General features: G+C 34.3%; 5 protein-coding genes across 5 annotated transcripts in view; 3 read left to right on the top strand and 2 right to left on the bottom strand.

Annotated features, from left to right (window-relative positions):
- Positions 1-1,164: 1,164 nt before the first annotated feature.
- On the top strand, positions 1,165-5,863 carry LOC110372053 (developmentally-regulated GTP-binding protein 2). Its single transcript, XM_049843793.2, has 8 exons — positions 1,165-1,463; positions 1,744-1,904; positions 2,228-2,398; positions 2,761-2,904; positions 3,306-3,413; positions 3,776-3,933; positions 4,296-4,422; positions 4,778-5,863. The coding sequence occupies exons 1-8, from the start codon at positions 1,400-1,402 to the stop codon at positions 4,937-4,939; spliced, it is 1,095 nt and encodes a 364-aa protein (XP_049699750.1). The 5' UTR covers positions 1,165-1,399; the 3' UTR covers positions 4,940-5,863.
- Positions 5,864-6,004: 141 nt separating this feature from the next.
- On the bottom strand, positions 6,005-8,030 carry LOC110372087 (ER membrane protein complex subunit 3). Its single transcript, XM_021328618.3, has 5 exons — positions 7,763-8,030; positions 7,485-7,623; positions 7,108-7,225; positions 6,652-6,813; positions 6,005-6,301 (listed from the first exon to the last, which is right to left on the bottom strand). The coding sequence occupies exons 1-5, from the start codon at positions 7,909-7,911 to the stop codon at positions 6,123-6,125; spliced, it is 747 nt and encodes a 248-aa protein (XP_021184293.3). The 5' UTR covers positions 7,912-8,030; the 3' UTR covers positions 6,005-6,122.
- Positions 8,031-14,632: 6,602 nt separating this feature from the next.
- On the top strand, positions 14,633-17,156 carry LOC110372064 (endonuclease III-like protein 1). Its single transcript, XM_021328584.3, has 5 exons — positions 14,633-14,896; positions 15,140-15,277; positions 15,520-15,690; positions 15,764-15,923; positions 16,011-17,156. Exons 1-5 carry the CDS (start codon positions 14,633-14,635, stop codon positions 16,874-16,876), a joined length of 1,599 nt encoding a protein of 532 aa, XP_021184259.3. The 3' UTR covers positions 16,877-17,156.
- Positions 16,936-18,222, bottom strand: LOC110372066 (nucleolar protein 12). Its single transcript, XM_021328585.3, has 3 exons — positions 18,048-18,222; positions 17,853-17,958; positions 16,936-17,705 (listed from the first exon to the last, which is right to left on the bottom strand). The coding sequence occupies exons 1-3, from the start codon at positions 18,113-18,115 to the stop codon at positions 17,160-17,162; spliced, it is 720 nt and encodes a 239-aa protein (XP_021184260.2). The 5' UTR covers positions 18,116-18,222; the 3' UTR covers positions 16,936-17,159.
- Positions 18,223-18,828: 606 nt separating this feature from the next.
- The window catches only part of LOC110372022 (TATA-binding protein-associated factor 172), a 48,938-nt gene continuing 43,388 nt past the window's right edge, over positions 18,829-24,378 (top strand). Inside the window, exon 1 of the mRNA XM_064037520.1 lies at positions 18,829-19,011. The gene's annotated coding sequence lies outside the window, so the exon portion shown is untranslated. The remainder of the gene's footprint in view (positions 19,012-24,378) is intronic.

Below are 24,378 nucleotides of genomic sequence, written 5' to 3'. Positions count from 1 at the left end.
CCTAAGAGGGCACGTAAAGCCTGCGTCCCCGAATGCTACTCAGGAGAAGTCGTCGCTACAACTTCACACTAGAGGCCGTCAGGTGGATTTGGGACAACTCTGACAATAAGACATGTGAGATGATTAAACCTGCAGCTCACTCGATAAAAAGATAAGCTTCAAGTGTTTTCAAAATATTAATTTATTCGTGTTCATGCAGTAATTGTGAAGAAATATTTATATAGTAATAATCTAGTTTTGGTTTCTAAATGCTCCAGATACGATTGTCTTCTTTTCCATTCGGTAATTTTGTAATAAGTTTTGAATAAACATGTGTTTCTTCAATGTACTAGATTTTCTAAAATCTAGATGATAGTTGGTACCTTCTAATATAAATACTACTTGCCTTTCTCAGCGACCGCAATCATTGAATTTCTGTCGTCTTCGTAATCGACACTTAACTCTTCGATAGAGTCGGTAGAACTCAATGAACAAGTACATCTCTTTATAAATCTGGAATATTGTGATTTTTACTTTTTAAAATAGCAAGGTACCCTACAATATGGAAAAAGTTTAATTTCAAATCATATTTAAAAAATAAAGCTTAGGAAGCATATAAAAGGTAAAAGATTTAACCATATCTTCTAATTTTTTGTCACCCTAGCTTTGTTTAGAAAATTATCGTAATTTTTATTTATATGTGTTACAGAAAATATAGTTACCCGTTGATAAATAACCATTGTAGAATGAAGTTATATATCATTTTAGAATACTTTTAATTGACGAAATTGAAATATTATTGAAAACCCTTACGACACAAAGTGAAACGGTAAGATAAACATCTAATCGAGATGGTTTAGAATGCAACTCGTAGATAGGCCAGGCGAGCATCTTGTCATATATGAACCACTACTGACAAAGTATCCATTGCCGTGTATGCGGTGTACGAAGCAGCTTGAATAATCTTTTATAGATGTTAAAAGTCCATTGATGGCTGCTTTTGAAAAATATTGCATGGGAAACGGTCCCTATTGGGCATCGCCACTGGTTGGATAAAGGCTTACCCGACGGTCTACCTCTAACATTAACTGATAATAAATAAACGCACCGTCTACAAAATAATGTAAATGGAACTCATTTGTATTGCACTCTAAAAAAATAAAGATTAGTCTATGATTTCAAGACTGACGTTTCTGAATTTTAATTGTCGCTGGAACGCGACTAACCTAACCTATTCATTGTGGCCTTTTAAAAATTTAACAAAACTTTAATAATTACAGAGTTTATCTCATTACTTATAGCGAAATAATGCGAAATGTTTAATCACCTATAGATATTTGCTGTTATTGCTTAGCTAAATATACGTTATTCATTGGTTACGTGGTACACTTTTGTTGTCGTCAATAGTAATTTTAGGAACATGGGTATTCTAGAGAAAATATCTGAAATCGAGAAGGAAATAGCAAGAACACAGAAGAATAAAGGTAATGTACACTGATTCATTTGTTAAATTCGAGTTTTTTGTTATAGTATTAATTAATTTATCTAATATCACATCTTTCTTAGTTTTGTTTTGATATAACTTGTTTTCCTTTTACCCAATAACACTCAAAATCTGTGTATATGATCGTGTAAGTCGCGATTTTACATACAGAGATTCTAAAAACCCCAATTTTAAAACTACAGAATTTTTGCTTGCACCTGCTCTTTAAATATGATAATTATTTTGCTTATCAAATAAGTAAAACACGTTTTATTCCACAGCTACTGAATATCACTTGGGTTTACTGAAGGCGAAGCTAGCTAAATACAGATCCCAACTGTTGGAGCCGTCTAAGAAAGGAGGTGACAAGGGTGAAGGTTTTGATGTGCTCAAATCTGGTGATGCTCGAGTAGCTCTTATTGGATTCCCCTCAGTGGGTAAGGTAAGGAACACAGATTTATTATTCATTGTTTTAATGTAAACTATAAATACCAAAGAATTCCGGTTTTTCCATTGTTTTTGAATTCTTTGGTATTTTGTTTAGACCATTTTATTTCACTTTATAGCATGTAATGTTCCCACCAAATATTCATACGTCTGAATGCATTAGGGTAATAATTAGAACTGTCTGGGAGATCATCATAATATAGGAAAAGAACACATAATTAAAGCTGTTCTGTTTGCCATGACCCCAACAACTATAAATATAATCAAAAGACAAGTAAAATATGAATACAGGAGCTTAAAATTATTCTTCTATTTCAGTCTACTCTACTATCAACACTGACCCACACTCACTCGGAGGCAGCTAGCTATGAGTTCACGACGCTCACATGCATCCCCGGTGTGATTGAGTACCGCGGAGCTAATATACAGCTGCTTGATCTCCCTGGTATCATTGAAGGTGCTGCCCAGGGCAAGGGTAGAGGAAGACAGGTAATTTTTAATCACTCAATTCTTTAAATTGATTTTTAAAGCATCTTCCAATAGAAAAGGATTAGGCCTTTGCCCAGCAGTGGAACACCATAGAGTAAAGAAAAATGCTGAAACATACATTACACCCTGTTTATCTAATTAAACATGTATTTACATGCTTGGGAGACTCATTATGTTTCATGGTTCAGAATCCAAAGATATATAATATATCGATGTACATTAAAATCTGCATGTAAATTATTTGAGGTAATTTTGACAAAAAGTTCATGGTATCTACATTACTGGCATTACCATTTACTCAGATATCTAGATTGGGATAAAATTCTATCAATATAATTAAATATTACCAAAATTGCCTACAGGTTATAGCTGTAGCGAGGACAGCAGACTTGGTGCTAATGATGCTGGACGCTACGAAGCCTTACGTGCACCGACAGCTGCTGGAGAAAGAGTTGGAGAGTGTGGGCATCAGGCTCAACAAACCTAAGCCTAATATTTATTTTAAAGTAAGTTATACTTGCTAAGCAGGGTAAGAATAAACTTTTTAGCTCAAAGAATATTGCATGAACAGATATGGGCAACTACATATAGGCCATTTGAGTATTAAACATTTCATGATAAAAGTCAACTTAAAATCCAAAAAAGAAAATAGTACAGTCAACTTCAGGTCAGTGGTAACAGTTTTATAGGAAAATCGTACTTATTGCTATTGAGTGAAGATGCATGACAGTTACCTACCACTGATGTGCAGTCTACCATACCTATGCCTGTAGAAAGCCCTTTTAAGATTACCTTGAGTTAAATGCCTATTCAAATAGAGTGGAGTCACAATAATTAACATATTTATAAAAAGGTTGAAAGCTAAGATTAAAAACATTATTATGAAACATTTTTTTCCTGTTTCCAGGTGAAGAAAGGTGGTGGTCTCTCTTTCAACTCAACTTGCCAGCTGACTAAGGTTGATGAAAAAATGGTGCAAATGATTCTGCATGAGTACAAGATATTCAATGCTGAGGTGAGAATTTTTTAAGTGTTTTTTCCACTGTGACCTATATATATTATAGTTGAGATATTTTATTATAGTTGTTTTATAATAGATATTTTAGATTTTAGATACATATTTTATTATAGTTGTTTTTTAATTAAGTAAGTGTTGTACTTATTATCCCAATATGCATTATAGTCAATGTGGTATCTTCTGAGCTAGCTGTCCATTGCACCCTGTACCACATTTACACAATTAAAAATCGAAATCGTGGCTAAATAATATGCCTGCAAAATGTAAACTCGTTTGCCATCGATTCTCCAAGAAAATCCAAGTAGATAATTCCACAAACTTTCGCCATTATAATATAAAAACCAAATGCCACATTCCAGGTGCTATTCCGCGAAGACGCGTCTGCCGATGACTTGATCGACGTGATCCTGGCGAACCGCGTGTACCTGCCGTGCCTCTACGTGTACAACAAGATCGACCAGATCTCCATACAGGAGGTCGACAGGATAGCCAGGCAGCCACACTCTGTTGTCGTCAGGTGAGATAATAGCCCGACAATATAATTATGATAGTACAACTCTCGCAAAAAGTATAAGTACGAGCATGTAGCCAATACCTCCCTCTCTTTCGCCACCCCTTGATATAATTAATTTGTTCCTTGCCAGCGAAAATTTTAGCTAGAACTGGTACAGTAACTAGTTGTTTTTGAGGGCCCGAGTTTTGAGGACATCGTAAAGTATGGTATGCTGATTATTGAAATGCAAAAATTTATAAGTCTATTTTACCAAACTATGTTGCAATTGTGACCTGATTGTCTTCTCAATCTTCACTAGTGATGGTCGATAGTTTAGCTGACAATGACAACCTATCAAATAAAATATAAGCATTTTAATATTTCAGTTGTAACATGAAGCTGAACTTAGACTTCCTGCTGGAGACGCTGTGGGAGTACCTCTCCCTCATAAGGGTTTACACCAAGAAGCCCGGTCAGCCGCCAGATTTCGATGATGGGCTCATTTTGAGAAAGGTTTGTTCAAAATTATTTATTTCTTACATTGATACCATCAACAACCTATGTACCCAACTGCCAAGAAGGGTTATGTATTTCGCGCGTAAATATGTATATATGCATGTAATATTCTTTATCACCTGATATTTACGAAACAACTATATCCTGACACAAAAAAATTACAAACAATACATGAACATCCTTCTGCCCTCATCCTAATTTTATTTTGGATCTTGGCAGCATGTTTTCTCCTTCCAAACTTATTTATCTGCCTGCATCTCATAAGGACTACAAGGAGTATTGTTTCTAGTCATTCCAACCTCTTTCATTATCTCTAGATTTTTTTACTAATCAACTAAATATTCTGTTGCAGGGTGTAACAATAGAGCATGTATGCCACTCCATTCACCGCACTCTCGCTGCCGCACTGAAGTACGCCCTAGTATGGGGTACCAGCACCAAATACTCGCCGCAGCGGGTCGGGCTCGGTCACACCGTGCAAGACGAAGATGTGGTACAACTCATCAAGAAGTAGCACAAACTCAGTTGTTACGAGACGATCTTCCGACGTCATTGCTTGAAGTTTGGACTGTGTTAAGTGTTGCGTAATGGTCTTCTTACCCTGTAGTTAGGAGAAAGCCACGCTGGAAGTAAGCTTAGTGGAGATAGCAACTGTTTTGTCTCTTTTATAACGAAATGAAAACTAATTTTGAGAGATTGGCACGTTCATTGAATGGCTTCATAGTTACAGTAATAGGCAGGTTTCTCAGCATGTTACATGGAAATGGAATGCTGAGTTCGTGACTTTTTATCATACATTTTAAAATAAGCAAATGTGATTTTAACGTTTTAATACACCAATGCGCAACACTTAATCCTGTTCAAGCGTATTTGAAGACTATCTAATTCTATATTGTGTACGAGAATAGCTAGAGTTATGTGTAATTCTAGTGATAGAAGCCTGTTTGTTCATTTATAGGTTTTACGCCTGAGAATGGCATGATGTTATGGCGCTCCCAATATCGTATATACTGCATACATGTTACGTATATTATATCCCAGTGATAAGTTAGTCCTCATTTTAAACAAGAAGATAATATGAGAATGAATATGCTTATTTTAATTTTTAATTGTTCATTTAAGTTGATTGCTCTCCGGTATCGGATTCCTGCATAACATTTATTTATTTTATCAATCAAAAGTTGTGATTCGCGGACATTTCGTAGAGATAACAAATAAAATCAATTTGGACTTTTTGTTCCTACAGACTGGTTAATAATTTCGTTTTCGTATTGACTAATAATCTAACAAATATTGTTACTAGTGCCTGAAACAAGCCAGCAACAGCAAGCAAAGCAATAAGTTCATTGTTATTTAATGTGTGTGTACAGGAAAGGTCATATTGTATATATACTCATTAGACTTTTGCATTGGAATAAATATCTTTTTTAAAATGCAACTATGTTTGTTTTCAATACATATATTTTCAGGGCCTTTCGCCTTTGGGATTCTAGTTCTCAAACAGTGCTGAAATAGAGATCCAAAGCTACAGGTTTCAAATATACTGGCAAAATGGGAAACAGAATTGATTAAAACAAAATTGTTGGTCAATAAATAAACAGTCATTTATTACCACATACACCACATTTGCTATAACACCTTAACTTACAGATTATAAATTATTCTAGATATGATAATCATAACATAGGAGGTAATAATTATGATTGATGTTCTTCTAAAGTGCTGAGGACATCTATATCGGCATTCGCGATTGCCCAGCGATGTTCAGTGATTTCGAGAGCTTCCCACTCTGCCTTGAATGCAGCTTTCGGGTCTTGAGGCATCGCCATAGCGGCGCCAGACATTTGTTCTTGCATTATTTTTGACTGATCAGCAGCTGTAGACAAAAGAATGTCATAAAGTACAGTTATAATGTTTTGAAGTCTTCGAAACTTATCAGTACAGCTTTGTCTGATAAAAAGTGTATAAAGAAACATGTTTTGTTAAGATCAAATTATATCCAAAACACCTAAATCAGTTTGTATGTAAATAAGTATATACATACAGATCTGGTAACCAAGGTCCAGTGGCACCCAAGTCATACTTAAACCATTCTACTACTCTAACCGTCAGTTGCACAAAGCTCCATTAAAGTTAAAGCTTCATTAAATCCATTGCTGTCTCTTTTTATCTTGTTGACAAAGGAAGAGTTAGCAATAGATAGTAGTAGTAGGAGCTTATGCTTACCATTATTCTCTCCCAAGACCAAAGCGTAGATGGTGCGTAAACCGAACACGTTGAGGAAGTACCAGGAGGCTGAGGAGACCCACGACGCGTCTAAGTACGCTAACTCGACGCCGCGTTGCAACATCGGCTTGAAGCGCAGTGTGAGCGGGAATGGCACCTTGGCTGTAAAGGAGAATTATTAGGTTGTTAAAAATTGTGGGTTTGGTTAAAAAGTCGTGACTGTATATTGTAAATACCATAACGATTTTGTAAATTATAAGTCCTTTTTCTGTTAACTATGAAAAGATGGTGGAATATATTTCAATAAGTTGACTTTATTAAAAGATGGTGGAGTACCAATTATGAATAAAATAAGTAGTTTTATAACAGTTGTCACAGATCTGCAAGAACACCAAACAGAAAATTCAGCGATTCTATTCTAATAGGTTATCTAGCCAGACTAAAAAAAATACTTACTGGTAAGGAAACCACTGAACATCCAGTTGATCCAGCCTCCGATGACAATCATAGGCAGCACGTTGGTCACATTACCCTTCAACATGTCTGTCATCATGCCAGGATCTGTCATGGGGTTCTGAAATATTTGTGGAGTTTATTAGTTAACAATAAAATATTGTACAGTGTATTGAGTTTCAAGCGTTTACTATGAACGTTATGTATTGAATCTTTAGACAAGAAGCCTTCTGAAGTGGATATGAAATAAGAAATTTCAAGACCAATAGAGAACCTCTACCATTTCTTAAGTGATGAGGTAAACCTTTTTAAAGTCTTTTATACTTGACTCCGTGTTACTAAAAATGTGGCTGTTTCTTTCCTGAATAAATGTATGTTACCTGTGAAGCAGCAGCCCTCTTCTGCACCTTAAAGTAACCAGTCTCTTCATTGTTGAACCAGTGGCGGCGCATCGCGAACGACTGCCGCGGCAGGTACTTGCCGTTCTCGCGCAGTAGACGAGCGCGAATCATCACTTGACTGTAAATTAACCATACATATACCGTAGGAGAAAAACTGTACCAACTTGTATCAAGAGATTTCGAGGTTATTTATATGGTTGTAAACTTAAATAACTTTTGAAATAATGCGGTGTTAGATAAATGCTATGCTTGTTTACCTGTCTTGAACCTGGAGAAGCTCAATCTTCTTCTGGGAGGACAAAATGATTGAAACATAGTGCCTCACAATACCGACCAGGAAGGTGATGATTACAATGGGAAGAAACACCCATAACCTTATATTAGGATCTAGAAGTAGTTCAGCCATTATGATATATTATAAAATATATCTAAACTACTTAATTAATATTATAATTTTAAATTAAATTCACAATTTCTCACACAAAATGACACCTCAAATTATTTATTACAAATTGACATTGACACATTCTTTGACAATCATCCATCATAGAGAATCCTATCTTATGGAGAGTGATCGCGAGGCCAAGGATTTTGCCGAAATATTTGTGAACAAAAAACATCGTCGGAATGTTTATTTGGCTAAAGGATCTAAAAACCACTAGCCACAAAAAACACTGTATTCGGATATTGAAGTAGCCATCAAACCGTTTGATAAGATTGTATTGTGTGCCACATTTATAGTACATGGTTTGCAGTTTGGATTCCAGTTTTCACTATTGAGGCAGATTTTGATAAAAGTTATGTCAAAAATACGTCAGTTGAATTTGTGTCAAGGTCAAAACCACAGAGTACTTTTTATATTATGAAATAGAGGTCCAACTCGACTACCAAACTAAGTAAGACAAGTGGCGCCTTCTGAACGCAGGTTTAAGAAACTATTTGTCAATATATATACATATAGCTACATAAAGCAGTGGTTACTGGGTCTAGGTAGATTTTTGTTTCTTTTTGTTTAATATTTATAAGATGTTTTTCAATAAATAAAACACTGATAACCTTTAATATAATTTATTTTTTTCTTTTAAAACATTTCATGTATAATTTTTTCGCTTTTAGCTTATAGGAATCCGTATCATCATCACACTCTCTCCTATTTATTAATATTTTATTAATATCTTTACAGTAATTGTAAATAAAGAATCTGCAGGATATATTGATTAAAAAGTCTATTAATTTTTCTTTATGAATTTCACATTTTATGAAATCGAATTTCAAATGTATAAATATTAATGTTTTGATGAAATCTTTTAAATATTTTTTTCCAAACATTTTTAATTATTGTGTAATTTATATCCTGCAGATTCGAAACACAATTTAAGAGAGAGTCGCTGGGACTGCAAAGCCATTTTTATTAGCATACTCTCTATATTTTAAATAATCGTGTTCCTGATCGGACATTAAATTTTTTACATTCACTACAACCCTTGAAGACTTTCTTCTTAGCGGTTTTAATAAAATAACCGCTAACATATTGTAGCCCCCAATTATACGGGGTCGCTTTTGTCTTCAAGGGCTGTAAATTCAATGTCCGGAATCTCAGAGAGCTCACAATTTATTTGTTCTTTGCAGGCCCCGCTTGTGATGAGAACTTCATGCAAAGCGTGGCAATTATCTGCCTCACAATTTGTCCCTGGGGCATGGACACTAGATAGGCTGTTTATTAAAAGGCTGCTAAATGCTGCTTCAAATCCATCTGGAGTAGGGTTTACGTTGCGGCATCCTTGACTCCTTATCGATCCAAAAATTTTCTATTGGATCCTGATTCAGATGCCGCAACCAAACCGATGTCACTCCGTACTTCGCAGCAATTTTTTAAAAGCAGTTCTATTCCTTCTAGTGTCCATACCCAGTTACTTAAGGTGGGAACATACTCCACATTCGAGGTTTTTACATTCACAAATTTCATATTTTTTAAAAATATTTTTGCCTCCATCCATGTTTTGTGATGTATTGAGTTCGGCGTCGCAGGTCCCAGCAGTGGTTTACTGTGCTTCCTTTTCCCGAAGCTTCCGTTAATGGAGTCAAAAAGTTTGTCAAAAAACAAGATGACGTCCGCTGTATTTTGCGCATCTTGAGAGATTATTCCTTTTCTGCAAAAATAAGAAAAAATATTAATAAATATTCCTCACACGTTCTTACAACGCAATCTAGTCCCAAACAAAGCATTGCTTGCTTGTAATTTGGGTACAGCAGACAACCAATAAATGAACTTATATAAATATAAATATTTTATAAATAACATAACATAGTGTACATATGTAGAAACACCCACACACATAAATGTTTGACTTATGCGGGAATCGAACCCGCGACCTCCTGTGGCAGGCAGATACACTGGCTACTATGGCATCTAGTCATCAATAAGAAACTTGTTATTATTAAATCTGAACTGGGAGCAGTTTTAATTTGTGAAAACTTTTACTATACAATCTTCCGCCCGCGGTTCTACCGCATCCCGTGAAAGCTACTTCGCGCACCCAGATTAAAAGTCACTTTTAGTCTTCCTCAATAAATGAGCTATCTAACGGTGAAAGATTATTTCAAATTAGACCTGATCGACCTTGGTGATTGGATTGGTTCTTCAGATTAGCATGGTTAAGAAAACATACAAACAAAAAAATCTTCAGCTTTATAATATATAAGTATCGATAAAATAATGCAATGTGAAAACATTATGTAATAAAGTTTATTTACCTGCTAGGTAGCCCATATTTGATGCTACAGTTTGGCTGAATAGTTGCGTAGCAAATTTAACTTTCATCCGTGGAATTTTACTGGGAATGCAGTGGGAGTCTGTTAATTTTGGCACCAGTCTTATGCCTTTGTAGCCTGGGTTTTCTTGGTGCAGTGCAGTTATGTGTTCCCACTTTGCCATTAGCATTTTGTTGTCTTTTATATAGTAGATTTTTCGTTATTAAATTATTTCTTATACATTTCATTAAGTGAGGTGGGTCATACAAGGGAATGATTTCCTGTTTATTTATTAAAATAATATTTCCCTCAGGTTCTTCTGATTTTCTTAACAGAATACCTCTTGTTTCTTGTAACAAGAATTTAATGCAGTTAACATTATTTGTTCCTTGGTCGCACACTGTTGCTACCACATTAAGACCAGCATTTTGTAGTTCTGTGATGACAGCCTTTAATTGTTTTGCCAGTTCTGGTCCCTTTGTGGCAGACTGAGAAAATGTGTATGCAACGGGTTGCTTATAATTTTTTATAAGTCCTCTTATCATAAATACCTGCGCATGATCTGCATACTCAGGCAGTGTCTCTTGCCCATTGGTTACAAACCCACTCACTCTGTCCTTCCTTTCATTGTATGCCACATTCGGTTTTAGTGACATTTCGTCAAAAGAACCACACATAATTTGTGCTCTGGTTTCATTTTAAGTGTGGCTTTTTATTTGTGCCATCAAATTTTTATTGATACCAGCATTTATATCTGCCATATTAATTAATTTTATTAAAATTTGGCGTGATGGCAGGATAAAGATTTTCCTCAGGAATCTGTATCCTTTTGGGCTTTGCTTGAGGATAGTCAAAGCTACAATTTTTCCTCTAATGTGAAACGCCGGCCTTTTTTTCCTTTTGTGCTCCCTGAACTGCAGCAAAGTTAAAATTTTTGATGTGCTAGACATTTTGTCTAGAGTTTCTAAAATTGAGGGTTTGTAGTAATATTTTGCAGGGCCTTGATCTTGATTGCCTGCTTTTTAACCTTGCTACGGCATTTGCTGAGTTTCACACCAACTTGCAGCATTTTCTGATACAGAGCACGCTCAGTTTTCGTAACAGCAACCTGTTTTACCGCCTTCTTACTAACACATTTAACTTTGCGATGCACTGAAAAAATAATAAGAATCATATGAATAAAAATTGCAGAATTTAAGAGTACATATGAGTGAGATAGCATCAAAGCTAGTTGTGTGTGAAAGTATCCCATGATTGAAATATGTATTAAATCTATAAATCAGTACCTAGTTAATAAACCATGATAGTGAGTGTAACAAGCAAACTCAGCTTTGAAGTTATTAAGTTTGATTACAATTGTGTTGCTTACCAAGATCTTTCACCACCTCAACATTTTCTTCTTCACTATGAGGCTGTCTATCACTGTGTACAGACTGAGATTCTGAAGTGACAGGATCTGAAAGGTCATTAACATATTTGGTAAGAAATGTGTGCCTATTATATACAAACCAATTAAGCTGATGATCATTACCATCATCATGAATGTAGCAGTTCATATTGAGTAACCATTATTTGAATCATATTGAATTAATTAAAGCCAGCCCACTACTAGACAAAGTTACTTTTTCTTTTATATAGTTTATAATATCAACTAGCGACCTGCCCCGGCTTCGCACGGGATAACAGTATTTCCCAGTATTTAATGTATGTTATTATACATAAAACCTTCCTCTTGAATCACTCTACCTATTACAAAACCGCATCAAAATCCGTTGCGTAGTTTTAAAGATTTGAGCGTTCATAGGGACATACAACATGACACATGACAGAAAAAGCGACTTTGTTTTATACTATGTAGTGATAAGGATGTTAACATTTTAGGACTTATGCATATGACATATAAATGTAATTTAACAAACTGTATTTCATCAATCACTCTTGTCTTAAGGGATAGGTTTATAGAGAGGCTAGTTTACTTTAATTGTTTGCAAAATTATAACTCAGGAACAACAAAAATAATTCAATTTAAGATGATTTTAAGGTAAATTAGCACATTTATCGAGAGAGGCTACATTTTATCCGGCGCATGAAGGAGTTCCAGGACAGAATATGTGTAAAATAATTGCTGATTAAATGCTTGTATGTAGGATCACTCACCAAGATTCTCTTTCATTTGTACATCTTCAATTGAACCTTGTGAGTGTATATGTAGATGCGCAGGTTCTGTAAATAATAATATTCAGTGATTAGTATATGTTATTATTACATCATTTATTGCTAGTGTCTATCTATCAATTACACTATATGCTGTCCGCATGGGTGCCGCATATTATGCACAAATATGTTGACATTATTGAAAAGAAACAAGTATTAAACAAAACAAAGTAATACAAAAGTAAATTATTTCAGACATGGTAATGGTTTTGTATGCCTAAGTGAGAGTAGTAGAAATCATAATTGACATGTACCTTGAAAACTAGACGTTATGGATACCACATATTATGTTTGGAACATTTGATCTATGATTCATTACCTATTCATTCAGTCAAGAGGGTACCAAAATTGTGTAATGCAGTGCTATTTAAGTATTACAACAAATTAAAAATAGCAAAGGATTTTTGGTAAATGTGACATTCAAGTTACTCAATTTCAGCCTAATTTGTAGGAATAAATGATCTTTGAAATAACTTCACTCAAAAATGGCTGGACCGATTTGGTTGAAATTTGGTATGTAGATAGGTGATACCCTGGATTAAGACATAGGCCACTTTTATCAATACACCATGCGGACGAAGCCGCAAGTGGAAGCTAGTACATACGTAATGTAAATGTATGTATGTATGTATAAAATGAATTGCTTGTTTATATGTATATGATAAAATATACCTTTTGATGTAGACGGTCCTGAAATCTGAAGAGGTCTTAGTGCTCTTTTTCAATGCTGAATTTCGAGCAAGATAATCCTGTAAACAACGATAAAATAATATGAATTATAAATATAGTAAATTTTGAAATGTAATATAGAAACTCTTGTATGACATACTGCGTACATACAGAAATTGTGGCTCCAAAGAAATCTCTATTCAGATGTTTTAGACTTACTGCAGCTTTTCATTTTGTGATTTGGAAAGTTTACTTTAAACTCAAATAACATGACTGTTTATTTCTTTCTAACATCAACTCTAGAAATTTGAGACTTAGGTACTCTTTAAGGTAAACAGGTACCTTAATTTGGGTATTTTACTAAAACTAACCTGGCATGTTTTTTGTAGGTACAGCTCCTTTGGCAAGTCGGTTATTCCGGCACCAATATTTTGGTTCGAAATGATCATTACAGACGCGGCGGTATTTGAAAATATGGTTATTTTCAAGTTGCAAAATGTCACCACCAATATGAAAGACCCATGTATTAAATAGCTGCCTATCCTTATCTGGATTAGGGAATTTATGTAAATACCCGTAGTGTCTGAAAAAAGGGTAACAAGTTAGAATTCAGTGGAGTCGTGACAAAATGACGACTATTTGTTTTAAGGATGTTGATAAATGCTTACCTAAGCCATTTGTACATCCGGGAACACAACACTTTCTATTAGACATGATAAATATTAATTATCACAAAACGGGTCAACGAGTCCTATCTCAAGCACAAAATTCACAAGATTTCGATCACCTCAAGCACAAAATCGACACGGCCGAAGGAGCAGAGGCTCAACTTAACGGACTTAGGTGGATAAAGCACTAATAGGGATAAAAATCTGGAAAAACAAACAAGACACCGAAAAGCACTTCAGCGCAAACCGGCAGCCAAATTTGTTTGATTGACAATTTTTGCATAATGTTGCATGTAGAAAATGGATTTAATGTTGCCAGTAGAAAATAAATTCTTGAATTTTATTTTATTTCTGGCTAATTGATAATAAACATTAAATTTTAGTAATTGCTTCAATATGCAACTCAAAATTTTTATTATTTATTTTTTTATTTTAGCTGAAAAAAAAGATAGGGTAAGAGTAGAACCAATAAAAGATGTGATAGCGCCCTCTTACACACCTAAGCATAACTACTACGCAATCGCGCATCATCGTCATTACAAATAACGCCATCTATATTTCAGTTTCTTTAATATCTTACATTATAATACTACCAAATTAAAATGACACTTCCATGTAAGGACCTCAATGTATTTACTGTCTCACTTCATTTTGCAGACCTATAATGATACGTTTTCTCGTTTGCCACTATTAAGATTGTCACCCCTGGTCAAAACGCAAAACAAACAGTATTTTCTTACTTAATTCTTACTTTTCTAGTTAATTTAATAGTAAAAGCTCTCAACAATTTTGAAGATTTTTAAATTACTAACTTCTGTACTTAAAATGCCGCGCGGCAAAACAAAAGTTGCTACAAGTTTAAGTCTAAAGAGAAAAGTTGGAAACAATGCGAGCGCGGGGATTAATGCCGATAACGAAGAAGAGTTGAATGAAAATATTAAATCTGAGGAAATAGAAATCAAAGTAGAGCCACCAGAATCGTCAGAAGACCAGCCGATGTCCAGTAAATTTGATTTAAGTCAGTTCAAATTCGAAAAGAAACCGCACGTTAAAATTGAATTCGAAAAAGATTCTCCGGTCAAAGAAGAGGTAACACTGCTTTTATAATACACATTTATCTTTATTTATTTAAATCATTATTTCATTCATAGGAAACCCACTGCTGAATAAAGACCATCCATAGTTTTCCATATCATATTTATACAAATATAGCTCTTTGATAATATTTTTTAAATATTTATTTCAATCACATACTGAATTTTACTTTCCAAGCATTAATAATTTACTAAGAGGAGGTTCTTAATATTCAAATAATAATAATAACTTTTTTAGCCTGATACAAAAGGACTATGGGAGCCACCAAATTGGAAGGAGTTCCTTATAAACTTGAGGAATATGAGATCAAACAATGATGCACCAGTGGATACAATGGGCTGTCATTTGAGTGGGGATGCGAAAGCTGCACCTGAAGTAAGTTGTGAAAATTCTTTCAGTTCAGTTCATTACATTTCATGTTAAAGATAATATTTTTTTTATAAGTATGTTTAACTGTGGTATTTAAATATTGATCCTCTTTTTATATCTAATTATTCCTTGTGAATCAAGGTTAATAAATAATAGCCCTAAAGCTTAAAATCATTATGTCTTGTATCCTTTTTGATTATTTTGTAAATTGACTGTACATGATTTAAGATATTTTTGCACATTTTCAGGTCTACAGATATCAATGTTTGATATCTCTGATGCTATCCAGTCAGACAAAGGATCAAGTAACATTTGCAGCCATGGAGCGCCTGAGAGCTAAAGGGTTAACAATAGACAATGTTTTGGCTATGAGTGATGATGAACTGGGCAAGTTGATATACCCAGTGGGGTTTTGGAAGGTAAGGCTCAATAATATCAAGTTATCAATATACTATGTGTACCTATGTTGTAAAATTATATTCTTTATTTCAGACTAAAGTGAAGTACATAAAGAAAACTACACAAACACTGAAGGAACAGTATAATGGAGATATTCCTGATTCAGTAGAGAAACTGTGCAAGCTCACTGGAGTAGGACCTAAAATGGCACATATCTGCATGCTGGTAGCCTGGGATAAAGTCACTGGCATAGGTAAGTTCTTTGAAGTACCTTAAAACAAACTATTCAATTTAACATGAAGTAATTTTTGTTGAATAAACTATTGAAATGTTTCTACAGGGGTAGACACTCATGTTCATAGAATAAGCAACAGAATAGGCTGGGTGAAGAAACCAACAAATACTCCAGAGGACACAAGAAAAGCATTGCAAACATGGCTGCCTTTTGAGCTCTGGAGTGAAGTCAATCATCTTCTGGTAGGTTTTGGTCAAACTCTTTGCCTACCAATAGGACCAATGTGCCATGAATGCTTGAATAGAGACATCTGCCCATCTAGTGGCAAAGGCAGAAAGTCTCCTAAGAAAACTCCACTGAAAAGTGCAAAAAAAGAAGATCAAAGTGAAAAATCTGATGAAGAGAATGAAGTGAAGCCTCCGAAAAGTAGGAAAGTCGCACCAAGAAAAGAACTAATTGATGACAACAAACTAATTTCGGAAACAAATAAAGATAAACTTTCTGTTAAACTTGAAAATGAGAACAAATCACCTCGCAAAAGAAAAGTATCACCTAAGAAAAAAGAAATCAAAGATGAGGCAGTAGGGATTGAAGAAGATATGGATGATTTTGCGACGAAACCTGTTAAGCTGGCTGTAGACACTGCACCAGGACCAAAGAAAAAGGTCACACCTACAAAGAAATCTAACACAAAAGTAACAAAGCCACAAGATAATTTAGAAGATGAAGATAAGTTAACTGTTAAAACTGCAAACATAAAGAAAGTAACACCAAACAAAAAAGCAAAGGCTGCTGATGCACAGAATGTTGATGGAGAGAATGAGAGTCAACAAAATTCAAACAACATCAAAAGAGGTGACAAAAAGAAAGTAGATAACATAGAAGTAACACAGAGTGTGAACAGTACAGATAGTAATACAAAGCCTAAAAAGTCAACACGAAAATCGCCAAGAGTTAAAGAAACCAATTGATCTGAACCTGTCACAGAAAATGATAATACTAGTGTTGTACAGAAGAAAACAATAACAACTAATAAGTGATATATTTTTATTAAGTTTGCAAAATGCACGTTTCTTATTATCTATAAGTATTTTTGTTTGTACAACTTTTGTTATTGTAACAAGTGGATGCAGCTAAAATTAGGAACAATTTTTGAGAATACCATTTTGATAATTTGTTATTTTTCTGTAAGGAAATCATGTGAAATACCTCATTAATGTTATTTTTGATTTGAAATAAAAATAGAAACTAATATTAATGTTTTCTTCTACCACTTTTTTTCTTAGATTTATCTTTCCTTAGGTCTGGTTTAGGCTTTTTCCCTCGTTCTTTCTTTGGCTCAGATTTGCCTTTCATGTGGCCTTTCTTCTGCATTGATTTCTTTTTATTTTGTACTCTGTCCAGTTTACTTTTCATTTGGAATACTTTGCTCTTCTGTATTTTCTTAGTGGCTTGTTTCTTTAACATATTTTTTATTTCCTTCTTAGTTTTTAAATTTCCATCATCATCATCATTCTCGTTTTGTTCAGAACCCTCCTCTTCATTTTCTTCATCTGATCCCATCCCAGAAATAGCTACTGGCTTCTGATTACCTTTATTTTTAGTTTTATCTTGTACTTTATTAATTTTCTCTTTAGGCTTATTTTCACCAATGACTAAATCTTTCTTCTGTAAAGTATCAGCGGACAGTTCAACAATTTTGACGTTAACATCCTCGTCTTCATATTCATCCTGAAGCAGTTGCTCTATGTCTGGTATGGGTCTGCTAGACACCACCAGTTTTTTGTATGACTCCTTATTCTGAAAATAATGTTGTGTTCTAGTAACTGCAAGTATATATATTCTGATATTGATATTTTTTAAAGCTATATGAGCCTCTCCTTTTTATAATATTGAATAAAAATTCAAATGACAAAAACAAAACAAATTATGAGTATTTTCACCTACCTCCTGTTTTATCCTCTTTCTTTCCTCTTTTAAAAGCTGCTTCAATTCTTCTTGTGCTTTTTTCTTTCGTTCTAACTTTCTTTTACGGAACCCACACAAGAAATCCCTGAAAATAAGAGAAAATATTATGTTTACAAGCTAACTCAAAAAGATATACACAGGCAAGTTAAAAAAATATTGTTCCACATATATTACTTTCTCTTGGCTTCGTCGAATACTAGGTTTATTTTCTTTTTGCCCTCTTTATTTTTCTTCTTTGCCATTTTTATAGTTACTGTTTGGATTCACAGTTCACACGCTTTCTGTAACCTAAAATGTTTAGAAAACAGCACAGCAAGCAAGGCAAGCAGCAGCTGTGATGCGTGACACTGACAGTGACAGAATGGCATGACAACAGAAATCGCGTTTAGTTCGTGTCGTAGCATCGGATTTTAAGTAATGAAATTATTATTTTTTTGTATTTTTTATTTAATTATTAAAGTTTTTCAAATCCCATGTTGAAATTCTTTAGGTGTGCTCTTGTTTTAAAAAAGTACAATCTTGTCTATTACAGTTGTTAACTTATTTTGCAAGCTCCGGACAAAAAAGGATAGACTTCGTGTTCATCTTCGTCACCTCAAGTCTCTTCGTATAAAAAATATTAAGCTCCTTTTTATAAAGTCGATCGGCAAAAAAATCTGTCAAAACAAAAACTTTGACCATTTTTTATTCTTTTTAGAGGACTGCATTGAAGAGGTGTGATAAGATTCATAGTTTTCCGGTGAAGTAAACATCACCTTCAGATTTCCACGTCGAATAGTGATAAGATTAATAAATAATAATTATAAAAAATAACCCGTGCAGTACTGTTTATCGCTCGCTTTTTGGCAGACATTCAAGAATTTTTGAAATTCTTGCTGTCGATTGGTTGAACTACGCAATTAGTTTTTTTTATCGGCGTATTTTCGACCAATCAGCGCACAAGTCCACAATAAAGTCGGACTCATCAGCAGCATGGCTGTCAGTATAAATTTGAAGCTTGAACGATGCGCTTCCTCTCGTCACGTTGGTTTTTTTTGTTTGTGCATTTTGACGAAAATGATATCGTGTGTGAATTTGTGTGGCATAAAATATGGAAACCCTTGGGTGCAGTGACCTGATATCTGCCTTGTTACGCAAGGTGAGTGTTGAAATAAGATAATGTAGTGTAAAAATGTGAAGAAATATTAAAATTTTATATTTGCCATCGCGAACTGAGCAAAAATTGTGGCACAGAAAAATCAATCGAGATCTCGCTACGTACGAGGGTTTCGTCACGATTTAATTTGGGTAATTCAAGGTTACTTTCAGAGGTCTTAAATGTGAGCGCGAGTGCAGTAATTGGAGTAATCAATACGATTGTGTTACCACGGCCATATGTTAACATGCGTGAAAGGATAGTGTTTGAAACGTACCGTTATGTACTGTTCTCGACGTCAATGTTTTGATCTATACGATCGTGTGATTTCCGACGAACGTGGAATTTGTATGCCAGCGATAGGGAAAGTTAGTAGGTATTCATATGTTGACATTTACGAGCAGCCCAGGCTATCCATGACATATACACACATATGAAATAGATTACATTCGTGCTTATTTGAGATAATAAACGAATTGGTATTGATTTTTACACCTACTCACTTTCCACTGGGGAATGGAATGGCAAGTTATCACTGACCTGTTTGGTGATAACGAAATTTTTTCTGAAGTCGGTATATTTTTGTTTGAAAAAGTGTGCCAAACAGTGATTGCTACGAGTGCTTGCATCCCAAAATACCTAGTGGTATGCACATAAGCATGACTTATTTGATAAGCCATTCTAATGTTTACAAATACAATGTAATTGTTTATCAAGATATCCTTCTGATTACCATGATAACTGCTTTAAAAATTAAAAAATGATGTAATATTTATGTAAAACATTGCTAATCTAGATTATAATCTTTATAGATCCATGGAAAGAACATTAACATGAAAAGTACCTAGCTTTTATAGGTTTTATTTAATTTAGTAATAAAATGGCATTGATGGAAGGTCACCTACATAGCAATATAGCAATGTTTACTTTTCCAAGCAATTCTTACTCAAACAATATAGAGTAATATTGTTTGACTTTGTGAAGTAAATAGAAACTTCGATGGGGCTATGAATAATGTAAATCTAATAGGAAAATTCTTTAAAGTTATGAAAATATGTCTGACTAAATATAGAACAATTTTTATTACTAGACTACTGAAGGATGTTTTTGTTTAGTTTATTTATGCTTATGATCCTAATATTATGTTATTAATAGAGGTAAAGTAAGTTTATATTTAGTGGACCATTAATAGGATCCATAAGTATTTCTGAGTATCATAGGATATATTTTATTCAGGTACAAGAAATTCCCAGGGCCTCAGGAAAACAAAAGAAAAAGTTAGCAAGTAATTATAATTGAACTTTGCGAAACATAAACGGAACCATAACCAATTTATTATTATGAGATTGTTGCTTATCACTAAAAATAGTATGGAAGAATTACATGAGAACATGTAAAATTTTGATTAAATTATCATTACATAACTGTAATAAATAATCAAATCACATTCACATAATTCTTGCAACATGTTATTTAATAAAAATAGAATTGTCAATTAAGCAAAACAATGCCAAATCACTGTTCTCTGTACTCCTATAAGAAATTTATATGTCACAGACTATCTTGATTTTATCTAGATTAATGTGTATGATAAGTAAAAGTTGTGTTGATACTTTATTTACACAATTTAGCTGAGCATACTTTGGTTTTATGCTTGTATTATTTCAACAGGTCTTAACATGTCTTTGTAATTAAGTAAATAATAAATTGTAATAGACACTCCTCATTATGTACATCAGAAAAAAAGATACATGTTTGTCAGGATACAAGAGGAAATATTTTTTATCTGTTTACAGGAAGTAGGATGCAAATGATACTGCATGGAACAGAATACAATACAAGTTTGAAAAGTGAACTCATTATTTTTTTTTGTGTCAATAAGGCACAATGCTTTAAGATAAACTTTGGCACATCATAGAATAAAATCTGTAATGTTATTAATCGTAGATAACAATGTGCACGTTTCTTATCTGCAGTCATTTATAGGGCGTGCCCCTCTGACTTGTAGATATTAGATAGGTAGGCGTAACTGTATTGCAAGGTCCACTTGTTCAAACCTGTAGTTTTGATTCCTTTATCTGTTTATAATAGGTATGCAGGTGTGGTTACCTGTTTCTATTTAATTTATTAATGCACTTTTAGTTTATTTGTTGAGCAAAGAGCTATTTTGACTATTACTAATACTTAGCTAACACTTACTTGTATTTTATCTAATGCGAAAATCTAAAAAAATATCGTATAGATCTATGTATGTATAAGTAAGTTCATGAGCTGCACCAGGATTACTTTCAGGAGAATCTGCAAGGATTGCAAGTATATCTACTGTGCATTGCTGAGGAGTTTGTTGAAATATATTTTGTATTTTTTTCGTTCAGAAATATAATTTTTAATTCATTAATTCAGATCTTCAGATGATTAATGCTCAATCCTTCTCAGTGTGAGAGGAGGCCTGTGCCCAGCAGTGGGACGATAAATAGGCTGTAACTAACTAACTACTAATTCAGATCACTCATTAAGAAATAATCAATAATAGGATTCATTGGAGAACACGCAAATGAACCTAATACAGCTAGATAATAATGACATTAGGGCGTAGACTCGCGAAAATAGGACACAGTTCGTGTCTGCAATAAGGTTCAAGGGCACCTTAAGGGAGCGACCTAGACTCGCCCTACGTTAGAGACATTGACCGATTCTGTGTATATTTGCCGAGAAAGATCCATAACATGTGGCTTGAACCATACAGAAAATAGATTTGAACTTTGGCCCCACAGTGACGAATTTCGCTTTTAATTTCTAATACAACGCATAGCAGAAGCCCCTGTTAGTAGTAACAGTTCTTATAACGTATGAATTAATGATTATTTACCATGTTGATAGGTATTTAAAACATTTGAATTAGATTCTCAAATCAATCTTATCTTACCTACGTATTTTCAACTACTACTAATACTTACGCGAAATGATAAGTAGACCTATAATACCTTTGAGTACAAACATATTATGAGTCACGTGGATTACTTCATTAGATATTGAAGATTACGACATGATAGTACCCATAAACTTAAACTCTTGCAATATACCTAATTAGGGCTGTCATTATTATTATTGTAAACTGATATGAGGACCTTTCAGTGTCAATTAAATATTAAACTGAAGATGAGATTACTATGGGATGGCTGTTCCGATAGGCACGGAGTCAGTCTTTGAGATACCGAACGCATGGTAAGCCTAAGTAAGTATGTATATTGTAGACAGGTCCTTTCCAGCATCTATGATGGATTGTATACTTTAGGTCACCACTCTATTTAAATGCTAAAATTTAGCCTAAAAGCAGATACCCAAGGTAAGCATACGACTAAACGAGCTTTACGTACGTAAGATATGCATTCGATCTTCGCCCTGCAAGAGGAAGAAAAGAAAGACCCCTATTGCCAAAACAATTTTCTTTATGGCTTGGTTTAAGATAATCTGTAGTATTTATGTCATATTCGTTTCACTTATAATAAAGGCTTCTCCCATCATCTTCAATCTACGTCATCATGCACGCCGTTATTATTCTTCAACACTGAATGGTTTTCTCTGCGGTTTGGGAACGTTAACCGGCGCATAACGATTACACTGTACTGTGTACGTCAGGTCACCGCGGGGTCTACGTCGACTAGGTCAAGGCGCTAGTTTCCGACACACCTACATACTAGATACAGTTGAAAATCTTCTGATGTATCGATGTTCTTGACGAACAAAACTGCACCGACCCAAAATAGAATTGGGATAAGCAAAGTGATGATTATGCCATGGATGTTATGAAGTACTGATTTTTCGACTTGTCCTTGCACGTGGAAAAGTCAATCAGGACATTTAGAAACATGTAATTTAATCAAACAAACATGTAGATGTGTATCAGACGTATTAATTGTACCAGAAGGTGACTTTGTCTGGGCGCTAACACCAGCCATCAGTTCAAAGCGCGTTCAACTTTTTATTCTCATTCGTTATAGCCGAGTGGGCGAATGTTAGTTTTCCAAATTCGTGATGCCATTATGTAGACCAGACGAATCATAACTTAGCAATCTTGGAAATAAAATCAATACCGTGTCTAAATAAGTTCCGCAGAATACGTATGAGATCATTTAATTTATAATGGCTACGTGTGGGCTGACATGTCATAAAAGATTTTCATTCAGTTCCGTCGATGCGTATTTAAAATATTCATGTAATCTTCCGACTAGCTGCTCCGATGACAAACACTTATCTCATTTGCATACCTACCTACGCTTTAATGAGTGATGATAACGAAAGCCTGGATGAGTATAGATTTAGTTTACGATTGAATTTAAATCCTATGAGTAAACATTTAAGCTGAGTACCTAATGGATAAGAAGAGATAACTGTGATATTAAAGTGAAGAGACGAAAACACGGAATGCAGTATGGGTTAAAAAAACGTCTTCCAAAAAAAGACGGGGCAGTTGATTCATTTTCACAAACGCATAGTAACAGCACAGTACATTGAATGAAAGGAAAGTAATCGGCTTCTTGTTATTATTGTTACATTGTGGCAGTAGGACTCGTGCAAATGTTTATATTTTAAACAAAACATTGTTTTAAATCGTGACTAAGTTGTTCAACATTTGTGATACATGGGAAACTACCATAAAGGACTGCTAGTAGTTCTGCTGGTCATCTCATTTCATGTTGAATTGGAGATGATTTTGGCTATGATAATTAAAAAAAAATATATGTTTTAATATTTAGTTATGGATATAATGTATACTTTATACGGTTAATAGATTTCTATTGAACGGTGAGATTTGAGCGGTTAGTCATAACGAAAACATACCTACCTATTTGGAGATGAACTTCAAAGTGTTGTCTACGTTTGTAAGTGAGTAGGTGTTATATAAGTGTCTTTCAACAAAATGAGAGGATTAAGGCTCCTTGTCTTGTCAAAATCGACAACCTGAGGGGGTGAGGTACGAGCCCACTTCGGGGCGCCGCTCACGTTTTCGCCGATACGAAAACAGTCGACAACTGATTTTTGACATAACTCGTATCCTTGCCTGTGTTCACTGGATGGAATAAGGTAGTCAGTAGGAAACTAAACTTTTTTAACAAATAATAATCTTGCAATAATTTTCTTCTGATTTTTTAGAAATCGCAAACAAATGATTCACATTAATATGTTCCCAAACAGACGTCTCATTTATAATTTTGATTAATATTCCTACGAAGGTCAAAATAGAATATGGTATGAGATAAGAGTTTTTATAGATTACAGGTAATTTTGGATTTTGAATAAAAACTACTTAAAGGACAATGGGCAAATCTCTACGGAGCCCGGGCTATCAGCGGCCAGCGATGATTTTGG

Source organism: Helicoverpa armigera, chromosome 2 (genome assembly GCF_030705265.1).
Source record: "Helicoverpa armigera isolate CAAS_96S chromosome 2, ASM3070526v1, whole genome shotgun sequence".
Taxonomy (NCBI): domain Eukaryota; kingdom Metazoa; phylum Arthropoda; class Insecta; order Lepidoptera; family Noctuidae; genus Helicoverpa; species Helicoverpa armigera.
The sequence above is the reverse complement of the archived record's forward strand: the minus strand, read 5'-3'. Positions and strand labels throughout refer to the sequence as shown.